Here is a 24,347-nt window from a genome sequence, read left to right as displayed (position 1 = left end):
TTAGAAATTCTAAAATTCTATTCTGTCCACTCAGATCTATGAAACACAGAGAGGAGCCAGGTTCATTGCACAGGTGAGATGTTTTATTATTGCATGCCATTTTCCCATCACATCTTTAGGCCTCAAACATACAAACGCACTGGCAAAAATGGCATCTGAAAATGAGAACATTACCTACCAAGCTTACACTGGCTCCAGGAAAAGAGCTGGAGAGTAAAACCATAAGGAGAAAAAAAATTATTTTTAGCTGCTTTACTTTGTTTATCATGTAATAGAAAGGCACAGGAGCATTTCTAGAACACATTACTGAGCAGTTAAACACAATCAACCCTACTGAGTATAGTCTGGCTTAAGCATTCGCTGCAACTGCATCAAATAACGCTTTTTATTCTATGACAAATGTGAGCGTGTTTGAATTTAAAGTAAAGGTTACTGTTTACTGCAAAATTACCATGTCACTGCAGATCAACTGAAGCACACAATGTTGATATAAAGCAGGGGGGTCCATAAAAGAAAAAAAAAAAATGTACTGCCTTGCTAAACAGCTCACATACGACTTGCTCCTGATGCTCTACCACAGATGATGTTTGGCACTCTTTAACTTCTCTTAAGCTCCAGAGAGCCCCTGTGATGTAGCCTGGACACATTCTGTGTGGCCTGGAACGTCTCACATTTTCACTTCTTTGACAACTTCAACTTCACATCACTAATAATATTCATTTGTAAGAGTTGTTTAGTTTTTATGCCATTGTTTTTGCTGAGTAAAGAGTACATCAAAAGAAAAAAAAACATGCACAACTCATCCCAGTCCCAGTACTGTATTCAATTGTGGGAAAAACACTCATTCTTTCACACACAAACAAAATGCTGAGCAGCAATAAAACAAATTAAACCTAAAACTGCAGAGAGAAGCGAGCTTCGCATCACACTCCTCTTAAACTAGGATGATGAGTCCCAAGTACGTCTTAGTATGGACTGATGGATCTTGAGGAAACTGCCTGAAGTATAGAGTGACTATGGGATGAGATGTTCTCACATTGATGGGATGTAGCGGTTGTGGTGAACGTCACTGGCGTTAAACATCAGTGTTTGTTCCAGGTCGGGACTGCTATGGGACCTCTGGAAGACCTCTCCACCACTATCAGCTCATCTGGGTTGTCATGGGCTTTATAGTGGAACAGAAGATCCTGGATGGCCCGCTCTTCAATCTATAAAGACAGAAAATAACAAGGAAAAAACTGAAAAAAAACAACAACAAAAAACAAACTTCAATTGAGAGGGAAAAGAACAAAATGCTGACGCTGAAAGCTTAATGGTAATAAGTGTTTTACTTAATAGCAACCAGAAAACCTCACAGGGAAAAAGTGTTTTTGTGAAGGCTCTGACAGAAGTCTGGCAACCAGCTGGAGAGGAGAAGAGTGTGCTGTCAAAGAGACAAACCTGGAGACACCTCATTTCTAACCAGCACTGTACAGAGTGCAATGCTGATTAGGTAAAAGTCAGTCAGATAAGGCAAGACAGGAGACACAAGAAGCATCTTCTGATGGACCACTGCCATGTTTTCCATACCGACGCTGTGCACAGAAGCTATCCAATCAGTGATGCCAAGGGTGTGTGTGCGTGCTTGTGACACACAGACACAATGTGTTACCTGGATGAGCGCCAGCGGCTTCTCTCGGCTGCGGATCAGCGCGGCTTCCTGCTGCTTCTCTTCCTCCACGATGGAAGCAAAGGTCACCAGGGAGGAGAGGGGAGGGCTGCCCACTGCACCCAGCACCCACGGCCTGAGGGGATAGATGGTTCACACACACACACACACACGCACACACGTTGGTATCCAGTGCTGCAACAAGAGTCTGAGTCAGTGGACAAAGGTTGAGTCAACCACTACTGACAAGCTCCGGTGTGTGAATGGCCACCTGTCCACCCGGCTTTAACAAGCCTCTGCCACTACTGCACAACAGTACTGAAGTTAAAATGCTTTGCTGAAGACTTTAACATGATTGCTGCACATGCTACAATAAAAAGTCAAGCTACAACCCTTTCTGATCTCTGCTGCATTTGACACAGCACTCTTCCTAGGTGTGCTGTGTCAAATATCATGGTATTTATTTGGGTCTGGGTCAGGGACACAGGGATGGATGGGAAGAGACAGAGGACATAGCGACATTCCCAAGCCAGCCAGACAATAGACATAATCTCTCTGGGGTTTCCTGGGTCTGCCCCAGAGTCCTCTCTAAGTAGGATGTGCCTGAAACACCTGATCTAAAAGGGATTCAGGAGTTATATCCCTCAACCACCTCAGCTGGTTCATTTTAATGTAGAGGAGTGTCTGCTCTACTCTGAGCCACACCAAAATGACTGAGCTCCTCATCTCTGAGGGACAGCCTAGAAACCACTCGGAGGAACTTGTTTGTTCCTTCACTTGTATCTGCAATCCAGTTCTATCACTACCCACACCTCGAGGCCATAGGTGAGGGTAAGAATGTAGACTCACCAGTGAGATGATAACTTGGCTCTGATGTTTGGCCCTCACTTTACCAAAACAGACTTGGTAAAGCGTCTTCATTACTGCAGACCACATCATCCGCAAAAAACTTTTTGCAAATTCAATTTCAAATTTCTAGTTTCACCTCTTGGCTGAAACTAGAAATTCTGTTCATAAAGATATGAGCAGAATTGATGACGAGGGGCACAAACCACTGGAGTCTGACTTACTGCTGAAGTTTAAAAATACCAGCATATTCTAATGCTGCCTTGTGTAATGCATTTATAGAGTAAAGCTGTGTCAGAGTTTGCAGTTCTCACTGCACTCTCCCACTCATTCAGTCCCCCCCAAAGCTATTCTGATAGACCAAGTTAATAGCTACATGTTTCATTACATTCAGCAGCTCAGTGGGGTTTCTGATAGCATGCAGCACACTGTTCAGTCTGTTAATCTTCCCTTGTCAGAGGAATGAAGGTAAGAACAGTCACAAGCTATATCCATTTACACACCGAGGACATACACAGCAACATTTTTTGGGATTTGCGTTCGCAAACACATTGTTTAGACTTTTATATTCAGCATCCTTGTTGACTCTAAAAATTGTAGAAAAACAGACTCCAAAACGTGACGGCTCACACATCAGTGTCCAAATGGATTAGCCTAAAAATAAAATGCAGACCTTGCTCCAACAGTATAAGAAAAGTCACACCTGTTATCATTTGTAAACATGAGGCGAGTTACTGCAACAGCAGGAAAAAAAAAAGCTGTCAGAGGATTCAAAGTGTGCACAAAGGTTGACTGAAAGCCGACTTAAACCCCTTTCCTGCTGCTTATAGATGGTGTTTTTCCCTTGAAACACCATGTATATATATATTCACATTTCTAAATCCTCCTAAAATACTTGTACAACAACTTAGAGAAGAGGGTATAAATATATAATGTTTGTTAAAGAATACATCTAGTCAACACAGTGGGTAAAATATGACCTGACTCATACAAATGAGCTACCTTTAGACTGATTTGTGTGTGCTTTAAGTGATTTTTTTTAGTTTGTAGATCGTTTATATAGCGGGTTGTTACAAATCCTGCCAAAAACACTCCATTATGGCGCACGCTAATGTCGTATGGAAAGAGGGGCCTCCGTTTGTCTGATCGTTCATCTGGACGAGAGACAACGCTGGAAATATTTCCACAAGACATAAGCAGAGGAAAAAATGTCTGACATTCAATCACAGCGCAGATTATAAAGGCATCTCTATTAAATCTGATTTGGGATGTGGAAACTGTGTCCCAGAAGGCAGACACAAGAGCGTGCACGGCTGCTTCCTGAGCCTTGAACTCGTCCGTGTCTGCTCATCCAAATACCCGGGCGAACCTGAAACCTGCTCCCGTTTCTGTGTGATCTGCTGTGACACAAGGGCTGCCCTTATCAATTCTGATTAACATCACTGATTTCACTTGACTTACTTTCACAGCTGTTTAATATCTAGCAGTCTGCTCTTAACAGCATGAAGCATGGCCAAACATACAGCAGAGGAGGATGAAATCAGATAAGAGATGTGCTTACATACAGATAGACAAGATTAACTTGACTTTGCGGACCTGAAAGGAATTAAAAGCTGCAAAGGTGGCCAAACATAGAGGATTTCATTGCTTCCGAGCTACCCAACGTCAGAAAGAAGAGCACGCCACTTACTACAGCTAGGAATATCTTCTGTGCATGCCGTGTTTATCCAGCTGTTGAGGAACATTGTAAAGGTCAGGGTGACTCAGTCAAGGGCAGGTCAACCCAGCAGCACTGGGTCATTCAGAGCCGTTCACCTCACACAACAAAGAGCTTAATGCGTTTCTCAGGCTGTCAGCCTATCCAACTACAGCACATCTTATCAGTGCCCTGGCACTAGTTAGCGTTATGGTTAGTTACAATCACAGCTTTTATTTTTGCGTTTCCTGAACAATAAGTCTAAACAATCACTATCACTTCCTCTTTTATATGTCTTAGCTGCGAAACAGTGCCTGCTTGTGTTACGTATATACTGTCTTCCTGTTTTGGGGGCCAAGTTTGATGTTCAGGCTGCAGAAATTAGAAGTAAAAATAATGGGAGATTACTGCTAAGACAATTGGTTATCTACAGGGCTGCAGACTGCTGGAAAAAAAAAACACAACAGCTGATACATGATGAAACCTCAATAGTGCCTCCAAGTGGAAATCAGCAGCACAAGTCAGAAACACTCAATCTTACTGCAGCAGCAACCTATAATATGTTTTATGTAACAGATGAGGTACTCTTTGGCCATCTCAAAATATTTGGCACAGATTCGAGTCTCAATTCAGGACTATTTCTATCTCCTTAAAAAGAGAGGCTATTTTGGCTCTACCTCCAGTGTGTAAGGAAGAAACCCTTACTCCTGTACGCTACACTTTGACTTCTGCTTACCCCGCGGGTCTCTCTGACTCGCTGCCTTCAGCACACTTGAATGTGACCCTTCTGGCAGCAGGTGCAGCAACGATGGGGGATCCCAGGGTGCTCTGGCCCCTTTGCGTTCCGGTTTGCCCTGCTCGGATCAAATGGTTCTCTTCCTCCTCCAGCAGAGCCCGAAATGAACACGAGGAGGGTGGGGACTGGACAGCAGTTACCCTGCAGGTGGAAAGAAATCATAGAAGGGAAGAAGAAGTTCACAATTAAAAGCAAAAGGTGGCTACCCTTTCTGTAGCTGCTGGTGCGTTTAAGACATTACATAGTGGCTCACAACTTTCTTCATCTTGTCCCTTTTTGAGTAATTTAACCACAGATTCAGGTTTCAAATGCCCAAGCTCAAAGGGGACCTATACTGTAAGCATGCCCAACTTTGAGGGTAAAAACAAATAAATAAATACTAAAATCATAGTGTAGGGTAGATCACAAGGCAGATGACTGTGGCACATCTTATAACCTGTTTCAGAAACAGAATGCAAATTGATCATATTGCTAGTATAGTTAGTGTTACCTAATCCAAGCACAGCAACAAATATCCACCACAAGTATTCTCCAAGCCTTTTAACTAAACACTGGATGCAACATAAGCCTTCTGCTGTCAAACCATCAACAAGCAGGCAAACAATCACAATGATGCATTTTCACTAAGCCAACTTTTATCTGTTGTACAATGTAAACAAATATTTTTCTTAATAAAGCAGATCTACTTTACAAATAGGAAATATAAAGCTTTTGTAGCTGTTTGTACTTGTATTAGCTGTAAACCTGCTTTGACACACACACACACACACACACACACACACACACACACACACACACACACACACACTTTCTGTGGAAGGGATTAACAGTAGCATTTTAGCTAAGAGGAGAAGGGAGATTTCCACTCTTGATATTTTCTACATGCTACACAATTTCACAAATACTTGTCCCATCCAGAGTAGGAATGTGTGGGCTCACTGCACAAAATGCATTTTGTCTCTTTTGAGATTTCCTGAAATATATCAGGAACACAAAGGTATTCCATGACAGTAGCGGTATTCGTATTTGGGCTCACTCACCAGGCCTTTCCACTGCTTTTGGATGGAGTGGCTGTGGGGGTTGGTTTGGATGCTGTGGACTCCGCACTGGCCTCCTTGTTAGCCATGGCCAGCATCTTCCTCTGTTTCTGGGACAGTTTAGTGGAAAGAGGGGAGTGCTTAATGCTGGTGCTGACACTGTGGACAGGTGGGAAAATAAGCAGAGCTCAAGTAAGCAACAGTTCTCATTTCCAGACAGTGGATTAAGAACTGAAAGATACATGTGTAATGTACAGATATTAGTCATTAATTAAACCCATCACTCCCTTCTATTGACTGGAATAAGTGGTATAAATCATTTTTTCATTGAAGATTTCTCAGTTAAACACTGTAGACCACCCGCCCACCTTCCAGGGCTTTTAGGAGTTGCTCCAAGAGTCTGCAGAGAGTTGGCTTCCATGTCCATGATGGTTCTCAGATCCAAGACTGGAGGTGCACGAGCAGGACTGCAAATTGAAAAAACAGAGTCAAACTTAATATGAAAGATATACTGCTCAGATTTCAGTGGTTATTCATTTATCAGGGCTGAAAATGCTTCCTTTCTGTTAACCACCCCCTCAACATAAAGTGGGTGGATATAAGGATAAAATTACATCCTCTCAAGATAGCCTTTGTTCAATCTTAAACCTGCATTTCTCAGCCGAGGAGATGTGGGAAAAACAAATTAATAAGACAACAAAAATGTTGATAAATTTCAGACCATCAAAGTTACCCTACCAGGGAAGGACCTTTGGGATGGTTTGCGGAGCAGAGTTGGGGGGAGTTGGGAGGCAGTTCTTAATAGATGTTGGGGTGCTGGGTGGGGTCTTCAGCCTCTGGCTAAAGGTTTTCTCATCCTGCAGATAAAAAAATAATAAAACTCACAAACACTTCAACTCTAACTTAACAGTGTTAACTCGACCATCTTTGCAGTCTTGATTTTAATCTAGCAATTCATCTAATTATTTCACACTTCTAACTACACGCAATGTGCAACATATTAAAGATGTAAAATTAACCTCAGCTCTCTCATGGAAAACAGGTGACTGCATGTCTCTGGGACTGCCGACCCCCATGTAGCTGCCTTCAGAGTCTGATGTGAGGAGCTCCTGCAGAGACTCAGTCGAGTTCACCTTACCTGACTTCACCAGGCATGGGGAGACCACTGAGCAAAAAAAGAAGCATGTGTTAGGTAACGTCATAAATTCAATAACAACAAGATCCAACTTCACAAAGAAGCTGACAGCCACATACCAGCAGCAGGAGGGCTTTGGATGATATCAGAGAGAGTATAGCCCCCTGAGCTATCAGAGCGCCTCCTTGGTTTCTTCTTAGCCTTCATTTTAGCTTTTTTTAACAGGATTTCCCTGAAAAAGACAATGTGTGAAATTATTAGCAGATTATTGTTAGGCTGACACACTGAAGACATTTAATAGACGTCTTTAAAGGTATCACAGATAATTCCCTGCCTTTTAGCTATAAACCGTTAGAAATTAACATAGTGATACTGTGTACCAAGTTAATACCATATTTGACTGTACCTGCAAGAGTGATCCAAATCTGCTTCTGGTTTAGGGCTGAATGTGGAGTCCAAATCCTCATCCTCATACATACTGAGGTCTGGTGCACCAGGATATGGTGTGATAACACGCTTCTGCATTGCTGGGATCTGAAATCAAATGGAGAAAAAGAAAGAAAAACTTATGAAAAACTCTATGCAATAGACAAATAAATCTAAGTATGGCTGTCTTAGAAAACATTACATCACCTACAGTTAATCAATGAATCAATCGACAAACATGTTTTCAGTCTGCAGAGGCAGGAGAAACTCTCTACAGCTCAATCTCTACATTGTGTAGATAATTTTAAGATTTATCAGTGAAAGTCAGAACAACAGGATGATTTCTGTGACAAAAGACTGGAAGTAAAAGGCAGATGTAGCAACATCACTTCAGACTAGGTGAAGCCCCACCTGTTGATAATAATGTACAAAGTGAACTTTATGTTGTGTTCAGTGTAACTTTAACCTAGCAACTGAGCCCATAAAGTCATCAGGAAACTGAAGCCAAGGGTTGCTCCCCTATAGGCTTTTATACAACTGCATGTCTTTCTACAACTACAAGAGCTGCCCCCTGCTGTTCACTTTAAAGAATTATTTTATTTCACTGGGGGGAAAAGAAAAAAAAGAAATCAAGTTAAACAATGAGCATCTTTAAAAAGAAATTCTGACACAGACTGGGGTGTTTTTAAGGGTGGAAGGGGACTCACCATCTTCCTGTAGGCTGCAGAAAGCTCCACCAGCACTTCATCACTGAGAATATCCAGAGCTCTGAGGACACCAAAGTAACACAAAACAAAAACATATTGATTAGAAAACACTTCTCCTGTTTGCTCTGCTCTATGGATCCATATTTACATGCACACGTTCTACTAAACATATTCATGATCTTGAACACACCACTTTGAATCCAAAATGCTACACTGGCTTTAAGTTCTCACTTTGATTCCAGCAGAGCGGCCATGTTGAGCACAATGAACTGGAGGCAGGACAGTTTTAACTGTTCTGCATTGTACATGATGGCAAACTCCAGGAGCTCTGCAGCGTTCTTCAGAGTCACTGAGGGCAGAAAAGCAGCGGTTTGAAACGATGCAGCTGTGTGTGCTTATTGTTTTCATGAGTTCTATGTATAAAATTATTCAGAATCAAGATGACACGAGGACAATGTGAACTTAACTTTAAACAGATGCCCCAAGGCTAATGCTGAGAATTAGATACTCTAGATTAGATTTCAGTCCTGGATAGAGAGTGGACTAACAACATTCCATTCCTTCACACATAAAGGGACACTACAGAGTTTCCAGTCTTTACAAATAAGAAATGGCTTAAGACAAGTAGATTTCTTCAGGTTTCTTCAAATGAGGGATTACTTTAATAAACACTGCAATATCCCAAACCCAAATATGGTTGAGTCAGAAATTTTTAAGATAGTTAAATTAGCATATGATAGTTCTCTGAGAAAGGCAATCTCCAAACTATATGATGTGCTCCTTCAAGCAAGGAAGGATACTACTCAAAATGTTAAGATTAAATGGGAATTGGAATCGGGGATGGGTATAACAAACGAGAACTGGGAGAGGATTTGTAATTTTCATTGGTACTCAACAAGTTCTTTATCTTGGAGAGACCACTGTTGGAAGAACATTATTAGATTTTTCAAAACCCCTCATCAAACTAAATATAAAAATGGGACAGCAGAATGCTGGAGAAGATGTGGATCAGAAGAGGCACATCATTATCATATCTTTTGGGACTGCCCTAACTTAAAAAATTACTGGCTGGGAATCCATAAAACTTTGTGTGAGGTTTTTAAGATAAAATTTGACATCAATTTTGTAAATTTGTACTTGGGCTTGGTTGTTGACTCGGTCCGGGGAGGGGACACAAAACTCTTACAAGCGCTATTAGCGGCCAGCAAAAAAAAAAAAAAAAAAATCACTAACCAGAAAGTGGTTAAATCCAACTCCGCCAACACTTGAGGACTGGTTTAATGTGGTTTTCGAAATATTTAAAATGGAAAAACTGACATTCTTTTTAAAAATTCGGAAAGACAAATTCTACAAAATATGGAATAAATGGCAGGTTGACCCTCAACTTCATAATATGTACCTAATGTAGTTTTTGTAAATAAGTTAAACATGCTGCATTATGTAACACATTGTCAAGCCAATGAGTTAATTTTATTTTTTTGCTATCAGAATGTAAAACAAAAGGACTAAGAAAAAGGGGTTTTTTTTTTTTCCTTTTCTCTTTTTTTTGACTAAATAATGTCAATGCACTTTATTGTAACAAGTCCTTTTTTTTTTTTCTTCAATAAAAATATAATAAAAAAAAAGAAGAAGAGAGAATTAGATACTCTCAAATGAAGGGGGCTACTAAAAGAAAAAGAAAAGTGCAAGTGCAAGAAGTTATGTCACAAACTGGAGTAAGAGAACGTACGGTTCTCCGTGATGACGACCTCGCACATCTCCTTTAGCCGTGTGATGAGGAGCTGGTCAGCGACAACCAACACGTTGCAGACAAACTCTACATTCAGAGACTCTGGCAGGGAAAAGTGAGAGAACAGTATGATCAGTGTGGGGTTTTCCCCCACAGTCATCTAAATTTGGAGAGCACATGACCATAAAAAACAATTCAAAATGTGTTTTCATTAGGAAAAAAAACCCAAACTTGTTAGGTTACCTTTAATCGTGGGTGACTCATCTGTGTAAATGTACTCAAGAATGACCTGCAGGATCTCTGAGCTAGTGGGCATCTCGAGTGCAGAACAAGACGTGGCCTGAAGGGTTGCAAGACAATATTATCAGAGTACCAGTACGAAACTGTATGACTTTAGAGCTGTGACTGGTTTAAAAAAATAATAATAATTATATATATCACAACAGAAGGATGGGGGACTTGGCATACCTCAATCCAGGGGTTACCGAGCATACTGTTGAAGTACTCTGCAGAAGGACAGAAACAAGAGAACAATTGAAGTACATTTTTCCAAAAAAAAGAAAGAAAAAAAAAAGTGTTTCTAATCAACACTAAAATTTGGCTACTCACGTGAAGCGAACATTTACATAAAATACAGGTTTCAATTTTGGTCAAACTGGATGACTATCGAAAACATGTTACTAGGTTTTCTCACGTGTACTTCTGGAGAATATTGTCTCCAAAAAGGCCTACAATAATTAAGGAAGAACTGGATGTGGAACTGCCTCGATTGCATTTGCAGAATTTTGGGTTGGGGGATTTATTTATATAGACAGCTGGTGTTGGGACAGAACATGGACCAATATTAAGTACCCTAGGAATGTCAGAACGGTTGGCTGCAAAACTGCAGCCAACCCCACAGTCTTCTAAGAAATACTGTTAATTACAATCCTACTGCTTGAACAGAAACTCTGCATTTACATTCAACTGGGTTTTTATCTTAAAAACAAACCCATTTTAAAACATCTGGTTCACTTTACAGGTATTGTATTTTGTGAGGTTCATTTTTTACACGTCTCTTTGTTACCTCAGCTAAGGAGAATATGGTGTACGGGATTACTGAAAAAGTCATTCTGGATCCAGGAGGGGGTAGCATGTGTATCTAGATGACATGCATGATAAAAACTCATCTTTTCAGTAACAGTATTTGAACCTACAGACTACCTTTGCATGCTCTCTTACAGGCAAAAGGAAGGAAAACCAGTTGTGCTACAAAAGGTAATGAGTTACTTTCTTAAGCGGTTAGCCCTTTTAGAATTAAATGGTGCAAATGATATGTTATGCCATACACAGCTGTGCAAAACAAACTGAAGTTACAGTTTTTATTGATTTGAATGCTACCTGATTCATCTTACCTAGTCTGGCACAGAGGACACTTTTATGACAAGAAAACTCTTTCCCATCTTCAGATTTCAGAGTGACATCACAAAGATAAGAGCTGCACAGACATAGAAAGAACAAAATATACAAACAGTTAAGTTGTGTCTGACAAGTTTGCAGTTTATTCAGTAACTAAAGCTGATTATAGACACACATACGTACCATTTCTTCTGGTAGAATTTTGGTTTGTTGCCTGTTTTCTTGTTTGTAACATTAATTTTTCCATTTTCATATTTGACACCATCCAGTCTGTGCAGAAATAAAAAAAAATGGATGAAAACAAAGGACACGAAATCTGTATTGCCCTTGAGCTTAAAGTGCGCTCGGCTTCTCACCGTGCCGACAGGCTGCCCAGGCCGAGTTTTTTTGCAACACCCTGTAAGGTTTTCACTGGGTTGGCACCTCCCTCGTTGGCTCCGGCCTTGTCACCTTTGCTTCCTTTCCCCTTTTTGCCAGGCTTGGAGCCTTTGCCCTTGGCCTTGTCACTGTTGCCTTTGGCTGCAGGTGGAAGGGAACGGTACACCTCGAGGGCTGAACGACCACTCAGACCCAAGTCCTGCAGGCTACTGATAAGCCTGCCCTCCTCTGAATCCTGGCCAAGGCAATGGATACAGCAGAAGACAGTCTTCATGAATCAACACAGCCGAGTCAGAGCTAACAGACCTCCCAGGTCAATGAAAATGAAATTATTGTGGAGTTAAAAATCAATGTAGCATAAAGAAAAAGCTACATTACAGTACAGCATAATCAAGCACATATGATTTTCCTTTTTTTTCCCCCCTCACCTGGTTTGGGACTGTAATGACCCCCGACACTCTCGGCCTCGCCCCGTGTACCAGCAGCTCACAAGAGTCTGTGTAGATGAAGTGAAGAGCGTATTCCATCATGTCCGGTGGGATTTTTTCCAGAATGAGCAAATCGCACCCCACGGCATCTTCGCTCTTCCTCACTTCCTTATCGAGCTCCTCATCGACCCCACAGTGCTCAGACATGAACTGCTTCCGGAAGAACTCGGACCTCATGGACAGAATGTACTTGTGAGCCGGAAAAGTGCGATCACCAGCCTGAAGCGTCACATCGTGGATGCTGTCCATTTCGTCCGCCTCATCCAGAAGGCTCCCGAAGTGCTGGGAGAAGGATGACGGAGAAATGCTGGGAACCTCGTACAGGCTGGAGTACATATACACAGGGAACATGATTGAGGTTTAAATGATAAAAACTCATTCATTACAAACACACACACAAAAACCCAACTGGATTTAATCTTTCAAATCCAGTTTAATCAGAAATGATATAACATAGCTTTTGAATAACAAGAGAAGAATGATAGCAAGTAGCTTAGCCCTTAAAGAGACAAGAATCTTCCCAGCTGACTCCTAATAAAGCAATGAATGTAATGAGCAGAGAGGAGATCTAAAAATAAAAAATAAGGCACGAGCTGCTCAGAGAAACAGTCCACTCTCCTGATTCATGCCTAAGCAGCTGCAGTGTGAATCCAAAACACATCATTTAGTGACCTTTTTAAGTATGAAGGGGGGGGGGGGGACTTTAAAGTACCTCTTTTTAAGTATTTAACATTTAAGATTTTACCGAAGTGTGGATAGTAGGGCTGGGTATCGTCACTCATTTCTAGAATCGATTCGCTTCTGATTCACAAGGTCCCGAATCGATTTGATCCACGATTCGATTTAATTCGATTAGATTCAATTCAATTTGAATCTGGGAAATTTTGACAGTCAGAAATATTATAATTCAGATCAGTAGATTTACATATTTTTGTATCTATAAAAAGGAAGCTGACACTCGCAAGACTTTATCAAAGGTGTGAGCATCACAGCAGATGCCTTTGTGTCAAAGTAGCTGAAGATAAAACACAGAAAAACATGAAGGTGATTTTCCTGGCCTGGATTTTATAAAAATATTCTGCAGTACATCAAAAACGAAAGAAAATCATTAATCAACATATGAACATTACCTCTGACGTTACAGCGGTTTTATTAGAGACACGGCTAAGCGTTTTGCATTTTGCATAATTTTAAAAAGTTTAAATTTGTTCAGTATTGAACAGCAGAAATGAGGGTGGTTGTTGAAATTTTGTGAGGTTTAACCTGAGATTCTGGCATTTCGGGCAAAATAAATTTATATTTATATAAATTTATATTAAAGAAATCGATTCAGGATTTTAATGAATCGATTTCACGTTATCCAAGCCAGAATCGATTTTAATCGATAAATCGATTATAAAAACACACCCCTAGTGGATAGTTATAACCATGTTTTTATTGCGGATGGAAGAACTTATTACACTAGTGATTATTATTAGTAAAGATCAGAATATTAAACCTCTTCTTTTTACTTAAGTTTAGATATCATACTTCATAGACATAAAGAACTAAGATTTTAAGACTTTACTTCTTCATGTCAGTTGTTCCTTAGGTGTTAGTCATTTCATTATCTACGCCTTGTTCGCAGAGGCTGTGTTTAAGCTGCTTTCTTTCTCAAGCTTTAAGTGGATAACCGATCCAAAAGTGGCTCTCTAGGCAATAATAATTGAATTTTATCCAAAATGTTTAAGATAAAACTACCTTACAATCATTCTGGACAGTGTACCTTCTGGTGCTGCATTGTTGCCTTCATACTGGGAAGTAGTCTGTGCTCACTGGCACACACAAAAAACTTTTTCATGGCCATTTCACCTACAGTGGGTTACCTAACAGAGATGTATAAACTATTGCATGTGTGGGCTGCTGGATTAGGCAATTTTTTAGGTTTGTGTACCTTTATATAATATTTTGGTTTTTTTTGTACACGACATTTATTTTTTCTAATCCATCTCTAATTCACTTTTTCTTCCTGACCTTGTACTCCTGTAACAACTGTATTTTCCCAGCGTGGGATGAGCAAAGTCTCTATCTACAGCTCTACTAAAGTGTCCGTCCCTTATTGTAGTGCCTTTTCTTCACTTGAGGGTATGTGTACCTGGTTTTTGGGTCAGCCTGGAGAACTCCAAAATTCCGGCCCTTTGAGTCCATGGTAATGCTGACAGCTCTGTGGACATAGGGGAGTTTCTCCAGGCGGATTCGTTCATACAGTGTCCCAACATCCGAGTGGCCACACACCTCCACACTGCCCTCTGTAACACAGAAGGAAAACATTTACCACATACTGTAATAATCCATTTCAAGGCACTCCTCATAACTTTCATTGAAATGTATTTTATAGATAGGCCACAATATAACAAAGTCTAATCCCAGCACGGATAAAAAAAGTGTGGAGGAAAAATAAATAAATCAATTGCCAACTTAACACACCTTTCTCCCCCCTAAATTCCTCACCTTTCTTTTCCCCGTACTTCTTATATTCTCCAGCCCACACACCACTGAAGCCCTCTCCATCCTGAGTCACAAACATCATGCTGTTCTTGCTGAGAGCGATGTCCGCCATGAAGACCTGACGCGCGTACGCCCACCGGCACTGTCTCACCGAGCTGCCAGTGGAACGCCAGCAAAACACCTGACAGAGACAAGAGAAAAACTAGTCTTACTCACCATTTTTATCTATAGGCTGTCACACAGGTAAGGCAGATTTTGGATTGTGTAACCGTGTAGCATAGGTTAGATAAGAATAGGAAAAGTAAAGTGATGATAAAAATAACAGGATGTATTTCTTTCCATGTACCAGAATTTAATAAGTGAAGCACAAGTGAACTACAGCTTTACTGTTGTACATCCCTCTTCTGTTGAAGATACAGGAACTAAATGGTGCTTGTCTTGTGGTTTTTAAAGCACCTCTAAAGTAGAACAAAAAGCACAGCGCTGCATAACAGTGCACTTACCCTCCCAGCTGTATCCAACGCCAGAATGACCACCTTTTCCGCTCCTCCCTCGTTCAAGATCTGTGGAGCTACTCGATGGTCCAGACTCCCCCCACTGACCAGGACCTTCCTGATGTTGAGCTGCCTGTAAGAGACCCATCAAAATCAATAATCGGAAAAGAAAGAAGAGCAGGAATGTATTTAGAAATATATACATTTGTATGTACGACACTAAACTACAGAACTCACAGAATAGACAACTATTTCCAATCTAGGGGATGATATTTAATACAATAAAATCAAACTTCTAATAAAGCTGTTCTCAAATATTTTTTGTCAGACACAGAGCAGTGCCTGAAATGCAGTTCATTAAGACTACACGTTAAACAAGCAGCAACTTCTGAGCTGCAGTGAAAGAGACTTATATTTATAGATAAAACAATCGCTCAAAAACAAAATAAATGAGAAAATTGCTGTGCTTGTAAAAAAATCTTCACATCTGGCTCTAACATAATGACAGATAAAAGCGCTGCGTTTTTTGCCAGAGTATGAGCAATTTTCAGTAGAAAAATATGAGAAGGTTGGAGCAAAGTGAAGACTGTCCATTAGTTATTTGATTCCAGATGGTATTGTTCTATCAAATTAAAAGATGGGCCATTTAACATAGCTTAATCTAAAAGCTATTTATTGATTCGGGTATAGGATTATGGTCTAGTCTAACACAATAATAATATGGCAATGTGAAACCTTTGAGTCTCTCATAGTGATGAACCGACAGAAAATTATCAGCCGATTCTGCAGCTACACTTGGCTTTGCTACGAAGATCAATTTAACCCTTTAGCCAGCCAATTTTAACCCTTTTTTTTTTTCAACTTTTGTTTAGCAGTGAGTATAAGCACAGAAACACAGTTAGCAAACCACTGCCAAACTGAGTATATCATCTAGCAATCAGGAGTCAGTGGAAACAACAGCGGCGAACAAAACCAAAGCTAAAGGAGACTGAATACTAGATGCAAGCTTGCCAAATAGCCAGACAGATGACTCAGAATAAGTTACTGCTCAATGTGTAAATGATTAATTATTTGATCACAACACCAATCTAAATGGGGATCATGATAATGTTGAGCTCATACTTTGTTTCTGCTGCCCCCACATGGCCCAAATATACATTTTTGCAGGTTTAAGAGCGCTAAACTTTAAGGTTGGCACGATATCCTACTGATTTATTCACCTTGAAGCCATCTTCTTGCATTGGTAGTCAGCTAAGAGGTACACATCCCCCTTCTCGGTCACAACTACCGTTGCACCATCACTAGCTGCTGCCATAGATATGGCTACATCCTTGTGGTACAGAGCTGACACCTGCCGGGGGGCTGTTACGCACTTTTCTCCATTTGGATCCAGCAAGTAACCTGGAAAAGAGGACAAAACATACCAGAAAGGAAGTGATTATTAAAGAGTTTTTTCAAAACATGGAATGATTTTATTTTATTTTTTAAATCTCCTTATTATCTTATTAATGGCATTTTACAAAAATAAAACGTCTCTCCTACAATAAGTAAACTGGAAATTGTGCAAAGCTACTTTTGCAATACAATCATTATTCATGAATTTGTGCTAAATATACTGGCTCTGTTCTCTGGCATGGTCACACATGACCCCTTGCTGTGTGTTTCATCTTAAACTGACTGATCTAAACTGTTAAATCATATCATGTATCTGAAAAGTGTTTATTTTTTTATTTTGTGGTAATATTTTGGCTGACTTTAAGGATGAGGACTTACCCAGTTGGCCTCCATTGAGTCCCATTGTATAGACAGCCTCCCTGGTCCACAGCACTGTGTGGAACCTTCCTGCTGCAACTCCAATCACAGTCCTACCTTTGAGCATCTTGGAGAAAACCTTTATGAAAAGCAAATATTACATCATAAAAAAAACAAAAAACAAAACAGATAACATCAATTCATAAGGTCCTTTTATATACTAATAATGACCAAATTAATTAAAGGTAAGCCAAAGCTTGATTGATTCACTGCAAAACATCAGCAGCTCCCACTGCTACCTCCTACCTGTTTAGGTACAAATGCAGAGGCGGGAGGAGGAACTAGGCCCAGCTGGTGGAATGTGTTGAGACCAAACGTATAAACATAGCCTTCCTCTGTCAGGACCACTGTGTGGTCTTTAGCTGCTGCCACCTGGGAGCAGTGATGGGACATCAGGCCTTCTACCATTCCAGGAACCTGGAAAAAAGCAAAAAAAGGAATGAGACAAAAGAAATATAGCCAAAAATATAAAACAAGATAAAGAGAGAGAAGCAGAGGGTTTAACAACTGTTTCCAAGCCCATCTGAAGTACACGAAAGAAGTGTTAAATTCGTATCAGCAGAAGGCTGATACCACAGCTCTACATTTCATTGGTTAAACCATTAAAAGCTCAGAAAGCAAATGAGACTGTGCATTTAGCGTAACAGACTTAAAGACATTTCTGTATCGTATATCTGTGTAGTTGGGATCTTAAGTTACAGATGCGATACAAGCACCTCTCTCACTTACCATCCCCGTCTCCAAGTCCCACAGACAACCATAATCCTCTAGTGAACACAATTATTGTACTTCCTGTGGCTTTATTGAACACACATTTTTCAGCATGTACTGAAAAGTGTCAACTGAACAAAGTAAGTGAACCTTTGTGCTGACAGCTTTTAAAAATCTCCTTAAAATATGTGTTTTGAGTCAAGGAGATATTGAGCGCCCCTCCAGTTTGGCAACTGACAAAATCTGCTTTTCTACAGAAAAGAAAGGAAAAAAACGTTGGTGGGAATAATCACGTCACTAGAGTGATGTGGACACCCAAGATTGTGAACTCGAGGACGAAGTGGAGTGACAAAAATAACCCATCAGCCTTTTACGGCTGAAGAGTAAAAATAGAGGATTTTCAAGACTGTAGATGCTCACAAGATCAAACAACAATGTGATGTATGAAGTTAAGTTTTGTTAAGCTTTGTGCATTAAATCTCATGACTAATATTTAATTCTGCAGGATTAATCTAATTTTATTTTTAAAAATGCTACATTTTACTGACATTTTTGTATTATTTATATATTTTTTAATCACTATTTTATAATCATCATCATCATCTAAAAACATTTCTGACTGGAGGAGGCACTCATAGGGATCATTTTGTATGTGAGCACACATGGAGACCAAAGCAGAAAGCTTGGCTTACCAGAGAAAGCTGATAACCACCGTTATGATACCCGTTATCTACAACTGAGGTTTAAGGTTTTCCCAAGCCAGCAAGCACAAAGAAAACCTGGCTGTTTTGAACTTCATTTATAATAGATTAAAATAGATTGTGTTTGTCTAGAATTATGATTTAAATGAATATCAAATCCAGATCAAGTTTCAAAACCACTTTTTTTTTTAACCTAAATTTTCTGTAACTGAAGCAATAAAATGCACAAGCACATGATTATGATGATAATGCATTGATATATTTGTTCATTAAAGAGGAAGGAATTCTTCATTTCGTTTTAAATATATTTTGACATGATGACCAGATCTCACCAGATAAGTCTGTTCATCTCCATGGCCAAGTCTGCCTCCCTGTCCATGCCCGCAGGTGAACACCTGGCCTTTCTGAGACAAGAACACAGAGTGGAACTTGCACAGCACCACCTGCAAAAAGAAGAAACAAACGTAATTGTGGTATCCCCTTGTTGCTTTCAGTTTTAATAGCCTGCATATCCCACTACAGGAAAATTACAAGGTGCTTGGTTGTGCTGATTAATGCTCTTGTCATTATAATTTTGACCTCACGTACGAGGCTGCAATGCATCTCTTTCCATGTCCCTGGGCCAACCCTTCTTGTAGCGATAGTAAAACACTACGGCAATAAAAGGCCAGGGCACAGGTGGAAAGCAAACATCATTACTAATACATCGCTCCCCTCAAGCCTTCAATAGAGCACAGGGATGTCTCCTGAAGTATCGCATTGATGTGGACATCCACACACATGCGTACACATGAGTATAGCTCATTTAATTAAAAACATGTCATTGTGGAATTAATATTTAACCTCTGGCACCTGCTGGATTGGACTAGGTAGACAAAGACTACACTGAGTCTCACAGGGTCATGAAATGGTCATGAAATCAGATCCACCTGTCCTCGACTAGCTTTATGAAATGACTCCTGCAGGTTAGAGGAAAAAAAAGAAAAAGAACAACCCTCACACTTTCAGCTGTAAACAGCAATTACACAACATTGGGCACAGATAAATTATTAGTCAACAGATAAACAGAAAGTGAAAATATAGCAAACGCAGTCTTATCTTATTCCGACACCCATTGGGTACACAGACCACTGGGGGTAATTGAACTGGTTCCAGGAGCTATATTAATCACACTAAGAGCCTAGACATGACAAACGCATGAAATTGTAGCCTGGCTTGGCACAGTTTAGCTAGCAGGGGTTAACAATGTACAGACCAGCTCCACTAAGTCACAAATGAAGGTTGTACAAGAGATGGTAGACCACGCCTGATGATACAGAAACAATGCTGTATTAGACTCAAATAACATTACTGATCCAGCCACCTCCTAGATGAACCGGGAAATGAGGCCATGACTCACTACAATATGCCCCATTATAGTATGTAATATGCTTTAATGTATAACTTAATACATTTATCGCAGGTACAGTTTGAAGCTCTCCAGCATAAGCATTATTTCAGCTGCTGTGGACTAAACAGTACTGGACAGCTGAAAGGGGGAGGAAAAAAAAAAAAAAAACATTGCAAATTTTCATGTGCCCTGAGGAGAAGGTGGTGTAATACAGGGCTCTGGGGATAGGAGTGTTTTACTGGTTTTACCCACGTGATGTGGCTTATCTGAAACACCCATGTGCACTGGCTTTTTTCTTTTTTTTTAATTTAATGTAATATCTTGGTACTCAGTCAAAACACGGAGCTATTACAGCATTCCTGGTGCTACAGGGATACACATGAGTTGGGTTTTGAGGGTGTGAGGTAGAAAAACACTTTCCCACTCCCTTGAGAAATGTTAAGACAGCAATGCGTTGTTAGCCTACCTGCTTAATGTAAACTCCAGTCCTGGCAAAGACATCGACAAGCTCAGGGTGCTGTCGGCTCTCCTGATTGCCATGACCGAGGCTGAAATTTGTATTGTTTCCCCACGTGTAAACTTCAGTTGGGTCTAAGGTGAAGAAAGAAACACTATTTCAAAAAAGAAAAAAAAAAAGCCAAAACACTGTCTCCACCTAATGTTCGATTTAACTACAGAGGCCTGTAGTGCAAAACTGGATTTGGGGTTCAGTGAGACAGCACATATGCTGCAAACCTAGCCTGCTCTTGACAGACGGCCTAGGTTTGCAGCCTGCCAGTCCAGAGCAGTCCTAGGCTGCTCTGGACTGTTCTGTTCCACAAAGGAGATCAACGCATACCAAACAACTACCTGCTGACCAATCAATTCCCTGGAAAATAACATAACTATTCCTAGAAAAGCCTGGAAACCTACTACATACACAATGAGGTCCACAATGCGCAGGTAGGAACTTTTGCAGACTTTTGAAGCCTCAATATAGCAATATGAAACTAAAGTGGAGAATTTTAGCTCTTGACTTGGTGATTTTGAATCAAATCGAGCACACTAAACATGGTTACTGGTTTCAATTCTGTTTTTGTAGTTTGCCATCACCAGTGTGTGAATGTGTGGATGACTGAATGTGTAAAGCGCTTTGGGGTCCTTAGGGACTAGTAAAGCGCTATACAAATACAGCCCATTTACCATTTTTATATTTATTCTTTATTTGTTTTCAGACCTTTTAAACACCGCAGGGGCTTCAGCTGCAAGAATAACACAAACACGTCACACAACACAGACTGTTTAACAGAAAACGCAATTGTAATTATATGTCTGAATCGCCTGTGTTCCAGTGATACAGCTATGATAATGATAAGTCTGTTACCTGACACAGTGAGCTTTTCTGGTCTCACTGAGCAAAGCTCAGAGTGCACTTAAACACATTTACACAGAGCTTTTCAACACTGAACTACTCTGCAGCACTTTGCCTATCACACACACTTGCATTTTGCTTATTTGACTGCAGCAGCCGTGTTGCTTTCAGCAGGTGGTTGTATTTTTGTACTATTACAATCTGATCATCATAAAATAGACTGCTCGGTTGCCATCGGACCTGTCCCTATTTGTGGTTAGTCATATGCTGCCAACACAGCCTCTTCAATGTGGGCTACATTTGACTGATCCAGCCGATAACCACTTACCTATTACCAGTGATATGATAAGGGAAGGCAGAAAAGACAAAGATATCACATATATATTGAATCGTAGTATATGCCCAAGCTTTGTTCTTTTTTGAACAAGCGAAGTGACATATCTCCAAACCAAAGCATTAAAAGCAGCGTCTGAGGGGGTCGGCTTTTCTTACCAGTGTTTCTAAACAAGACATGTGATGGGCGGTCCTTCATGGTCAAGTCCAGGACTGAAAGACCCTCCTTGTCTTGGGTGGAGAGAAGTCCCCCATGCTGCAATTCAAAATTCAAATGTAGGTCAAAGTTTGAGTCTCTTCAGAATAAGGTTTGTCATTTTACAGTACTAAAAGCTTTGATTGGACTGTTTCTTCTTGGTAATAATTTGAATTTTGATGGCACTCCATCAACACACACCTTGACCAGTGATATGAGACAGTGGATCTGTCCATAGAAGGCGCTGCGGTGCAGAGCGGTCCAGCCGGACTCCTTATCTTTAAGCATCAGGTCAGCACTTTTGATTTCCAGCAGCCACTCCAGCAGGGCCTTCTTACCCAGTGAGGCTGCCAGGTGCAGGGCTGTACGACCGAAGGCATCCCGCAAAGTGGCTGCATTGTGGCAGTGTGAAGTCAGGAAAGCCCGGAGCTGCCCCTCAGAGCCGCTTGTTAGTGCAGCAACCACCTGGTCTGCATGCTGCTGTGAGCGGCATTTGGGGGTGCAGTCCAGCGGTGCCTGATTCATCCTGACCTCTGACAAATCTTCACAGTGAAGCCCTTGTCCTCTTGGCAAAGACCTTCTGCCAGCCCACCACCAATAATGGCAAACACACTCAAAAACAATGTAATGTGTGGCAACAAACAACAGAAACAATCGGGAAAAAAATAGGACAAAAATAAAACAGCCGAGGTAGATTGGAGTGCTAGAATTGTGCTTGTGTTGAGGTTCCACCGCACCCTAGCGACTCCAGAGCTCTGCGTGACTCGTTTCAGTCCACCATTTCGACCAAGGACCGCACACAAGGCTGGGTGCTCGCAGTGTACAATGGCATCAGGACTTTAATAAATACAAAACTTCTTTATGAATTTATACAAAAGAAATTGTACAACATCTGCAAAAATAGTCTTCCCTCTAATTATGTACAAAAGGCAACAACTTCACCAGCCCTCTGACCTTCTCCTCCTGCAGTCCCAACCATCAAACCTGAGGGGAAAGGCCACCTTCCCCCCCAAATTTTGACACCTCTTTTTCACAACTCCATAATTGTAGAGTGTACCTAAAGGAGAAAGTTGAAGCACACATTAGTGACAAAACAGCGTCCTCATTTTGATTACATGTAATCACGTGTGCAATAGTCAAATACAAAAGTGTAAACTTCAGAACAAGTCTGCCCTAAAATCAGTCTGAAGTAGCTCGAGTCAGCTGAGTTTACAAGGTTTAATGTTGACTAATCACCACGATTATGTAACAGGCTAACTTAGCTTAGCTTAATGTTAACTGCTGTTATTGTCCACTCACCATTTGGTCTCGCTAATGGTCAGCTAAAACACCCTTGATGTTAAGGCCTAGTGGCCCCATTTCTTTAATAGAAACAGTCGTATCTCCTTTATTGCTTATCTAACTTGCTGCAGAAGCAGGCTGTGCACAGCAGCTACTTCACCCAGTAATATTAGCTCATCCTGCCTAACAGGGTACTGCAACATAGATAATTTCAAAGCGGGATAAACGCACGGATTTGGACAAGTTTGAAAATCAGCCCAGTATAGTTAATTAAAGACAGTTACCTAATACTACTTTGATAGCTCGCTTAGCTGACACATCATCGCAAGCTAACGTTAGCAAGCTAACGTCGGGGTATTGCTTACCTTCCGCTAGTGAAAGAAAAAAGAGGACATGGAGAAAGTAGCATCAACGACGTAAATCCACTTTGTCATTACTACAAATGGAAAACGCAATGTATTTTTTCGCCGGTACGAATTTTGGACAGGTATGAGCCCCTGCAGGTTAGGTAAGAGAGCTTGCATCAATGTCAAGACTTCTGATTGGCCACGGCTCCTGCATCCTGATGTCCTATTGGCGGATTTTTGGGGCGGTCAGTCGCTCTGTGGGTGATGTCATAGGATGCGATTTTGACATTTAGTTTCCTATACCAAGATTATTCTGGTTAACTAACACAAAATGAAAAACTAAAACTGCATAAAAATGTTTTTTTTAGGTAGCTACAATAAAAATAAAATATTCTGGGGAAAAAATAAAGCTAACTGAAACGATTTTGTGACCTCAAAATTAACTAAAATATAATAAAAAAAATATAGAGGAAAACCTTAGTTTTAGTATTTCTTAGTTTGATGAAAATAAAAGAAATAATAATAACTATTATTATTATTATTATTATTATTATTATTATTATTATTATTATTATTATCATAGTTACAGTTTGGCTGATGACTCTGTGTGTCTACAAGACTGTTAAAAAAATTTAAAAGTTCAAAAAGTAAACTGAAACAAGAAAACCCAGTATGGAACCAAACTAAAACTAAACTGAATTAAAAACAAAAAGTCAAAAAGAAATAAAAACAAAAAATGATCAGAAAATACAAAACTATAATAACTGTACCTTGTACATATGTTAATGAATAATAACATAATAAAAACAAAAAATGAAAACATAAATACCATAAATATTACATCTTAACAAGCTTGCAGATTAATCAAGAGAAAAGACAATAATAAGCGTTCCATAGAAGCAAGAATTCATTATTGAATATTTTTTAAATGACTAATGCTATTCACACTTAAATATAAAC

General features: G+C 40.2%; 1 protein-coding gene across 1 annotated transcript; it reads right to left on the bottom strand.

Moving 5' to 3' along the window:
* Positions 1 to 70: 70 nt before the first annotated feature.
* On the bottom strand, positions 71 to 23,568 carry ibtk (inhibitor of Bruton agammaglobulinemia tyrosine kinase). The gene is made up of 29 exons (XM_085366190.1): positions 23,406 to 23,568; positions 21,961 to 22,816; positions 21,723 to 21,819; positions 20,346 to 20,470; positions 18,822 to 18,932; positions 17,324 to 17,494; positions 17,039 to 17,156; positions 16,486 to 16,666; positions 15,275 to 15,398; positions 14,775 to 14,952; positions 14,419 to 14,572; positions 12,225 to 12,609; positions 11,775 to 12,031; positions 11,602 to 11,688; positions 11,415 to 11,497; positions 10,489 to 10,526; positions 10,264 to 10,360; positions 10,021 to 10,122; positions 8,523 to 8,640; positions 8,292 to 8,352; positions 7,565 to 7,692; positions 7,278 to 7,390; positions 7,043 to 7,188; positions 6,762 to 6,880; positions 6,392 to 6,490; positions 6,027 to 6,182; positions 4,927 to 5,127; positions 1,652 to 1,784; positions 71 to 1,208 (listed from the first exon to the last, which is right to left on the bottom strand). Exons 2-29 carry the CDS (start codon positions 22,282 to 22,284, stop codon positions 1,083 to 1,085), a joined length of 4,032 nt encoding a protein of 1,343 aa, XP_085222316.1. The 5' UTR covers positions 22,285 to 22,816; positions 23,406 to 23,568; the 3' UTR covers positions 71 to 1,082.
* Positions 23,569 to 24,347: the final 779 nt, after the last annotated feature.

This window comes from Diplotaxodon limnothrissa, linkage group LG11 (assembly GCF_057381915.1).
Source record: "Diplotaxodon limnothrissa isolate DT_005_m linkage group LG11, D_limnothrissa_male_GT1.1, whole genome shotgun sequence".
NCBI lineage: Eukaryota > Metazoa > Chordata > Actinopteri > Cichliformes > Cichlidae > Diplotaxodon > Diplotaxodon limnothrissa.
Note: the sequence above shows the minus strand (reverse complement) of the source record. Positions and strands in the feature narration are given on the sequence as shown.

Bases quoted from the DNA above. Each gene is read 5' to 3' on its own strand.
- ibtk (XM_085366190.1), bottom strand. From the start codon at position 22,284: ATGAATCAGGCACCGCTGGACTGCACCCCCAAATGCCGCTCACAGCAG. The intron at 6,881-7,042 runs GTTAATTTTACA...TTTTATCTGCAG, and splicing joins TTTTCCATGAGAGAGCTGAG to GATGAGAAAACCTTTAGCCA. The intron at 1,209-1,651 runs GTAACACATTGT...CTGTCTTTATAG, and splicing joins AGCCGCTGGCGCTCATCCAG to ATTGAAGAGCGGGCCATCCA.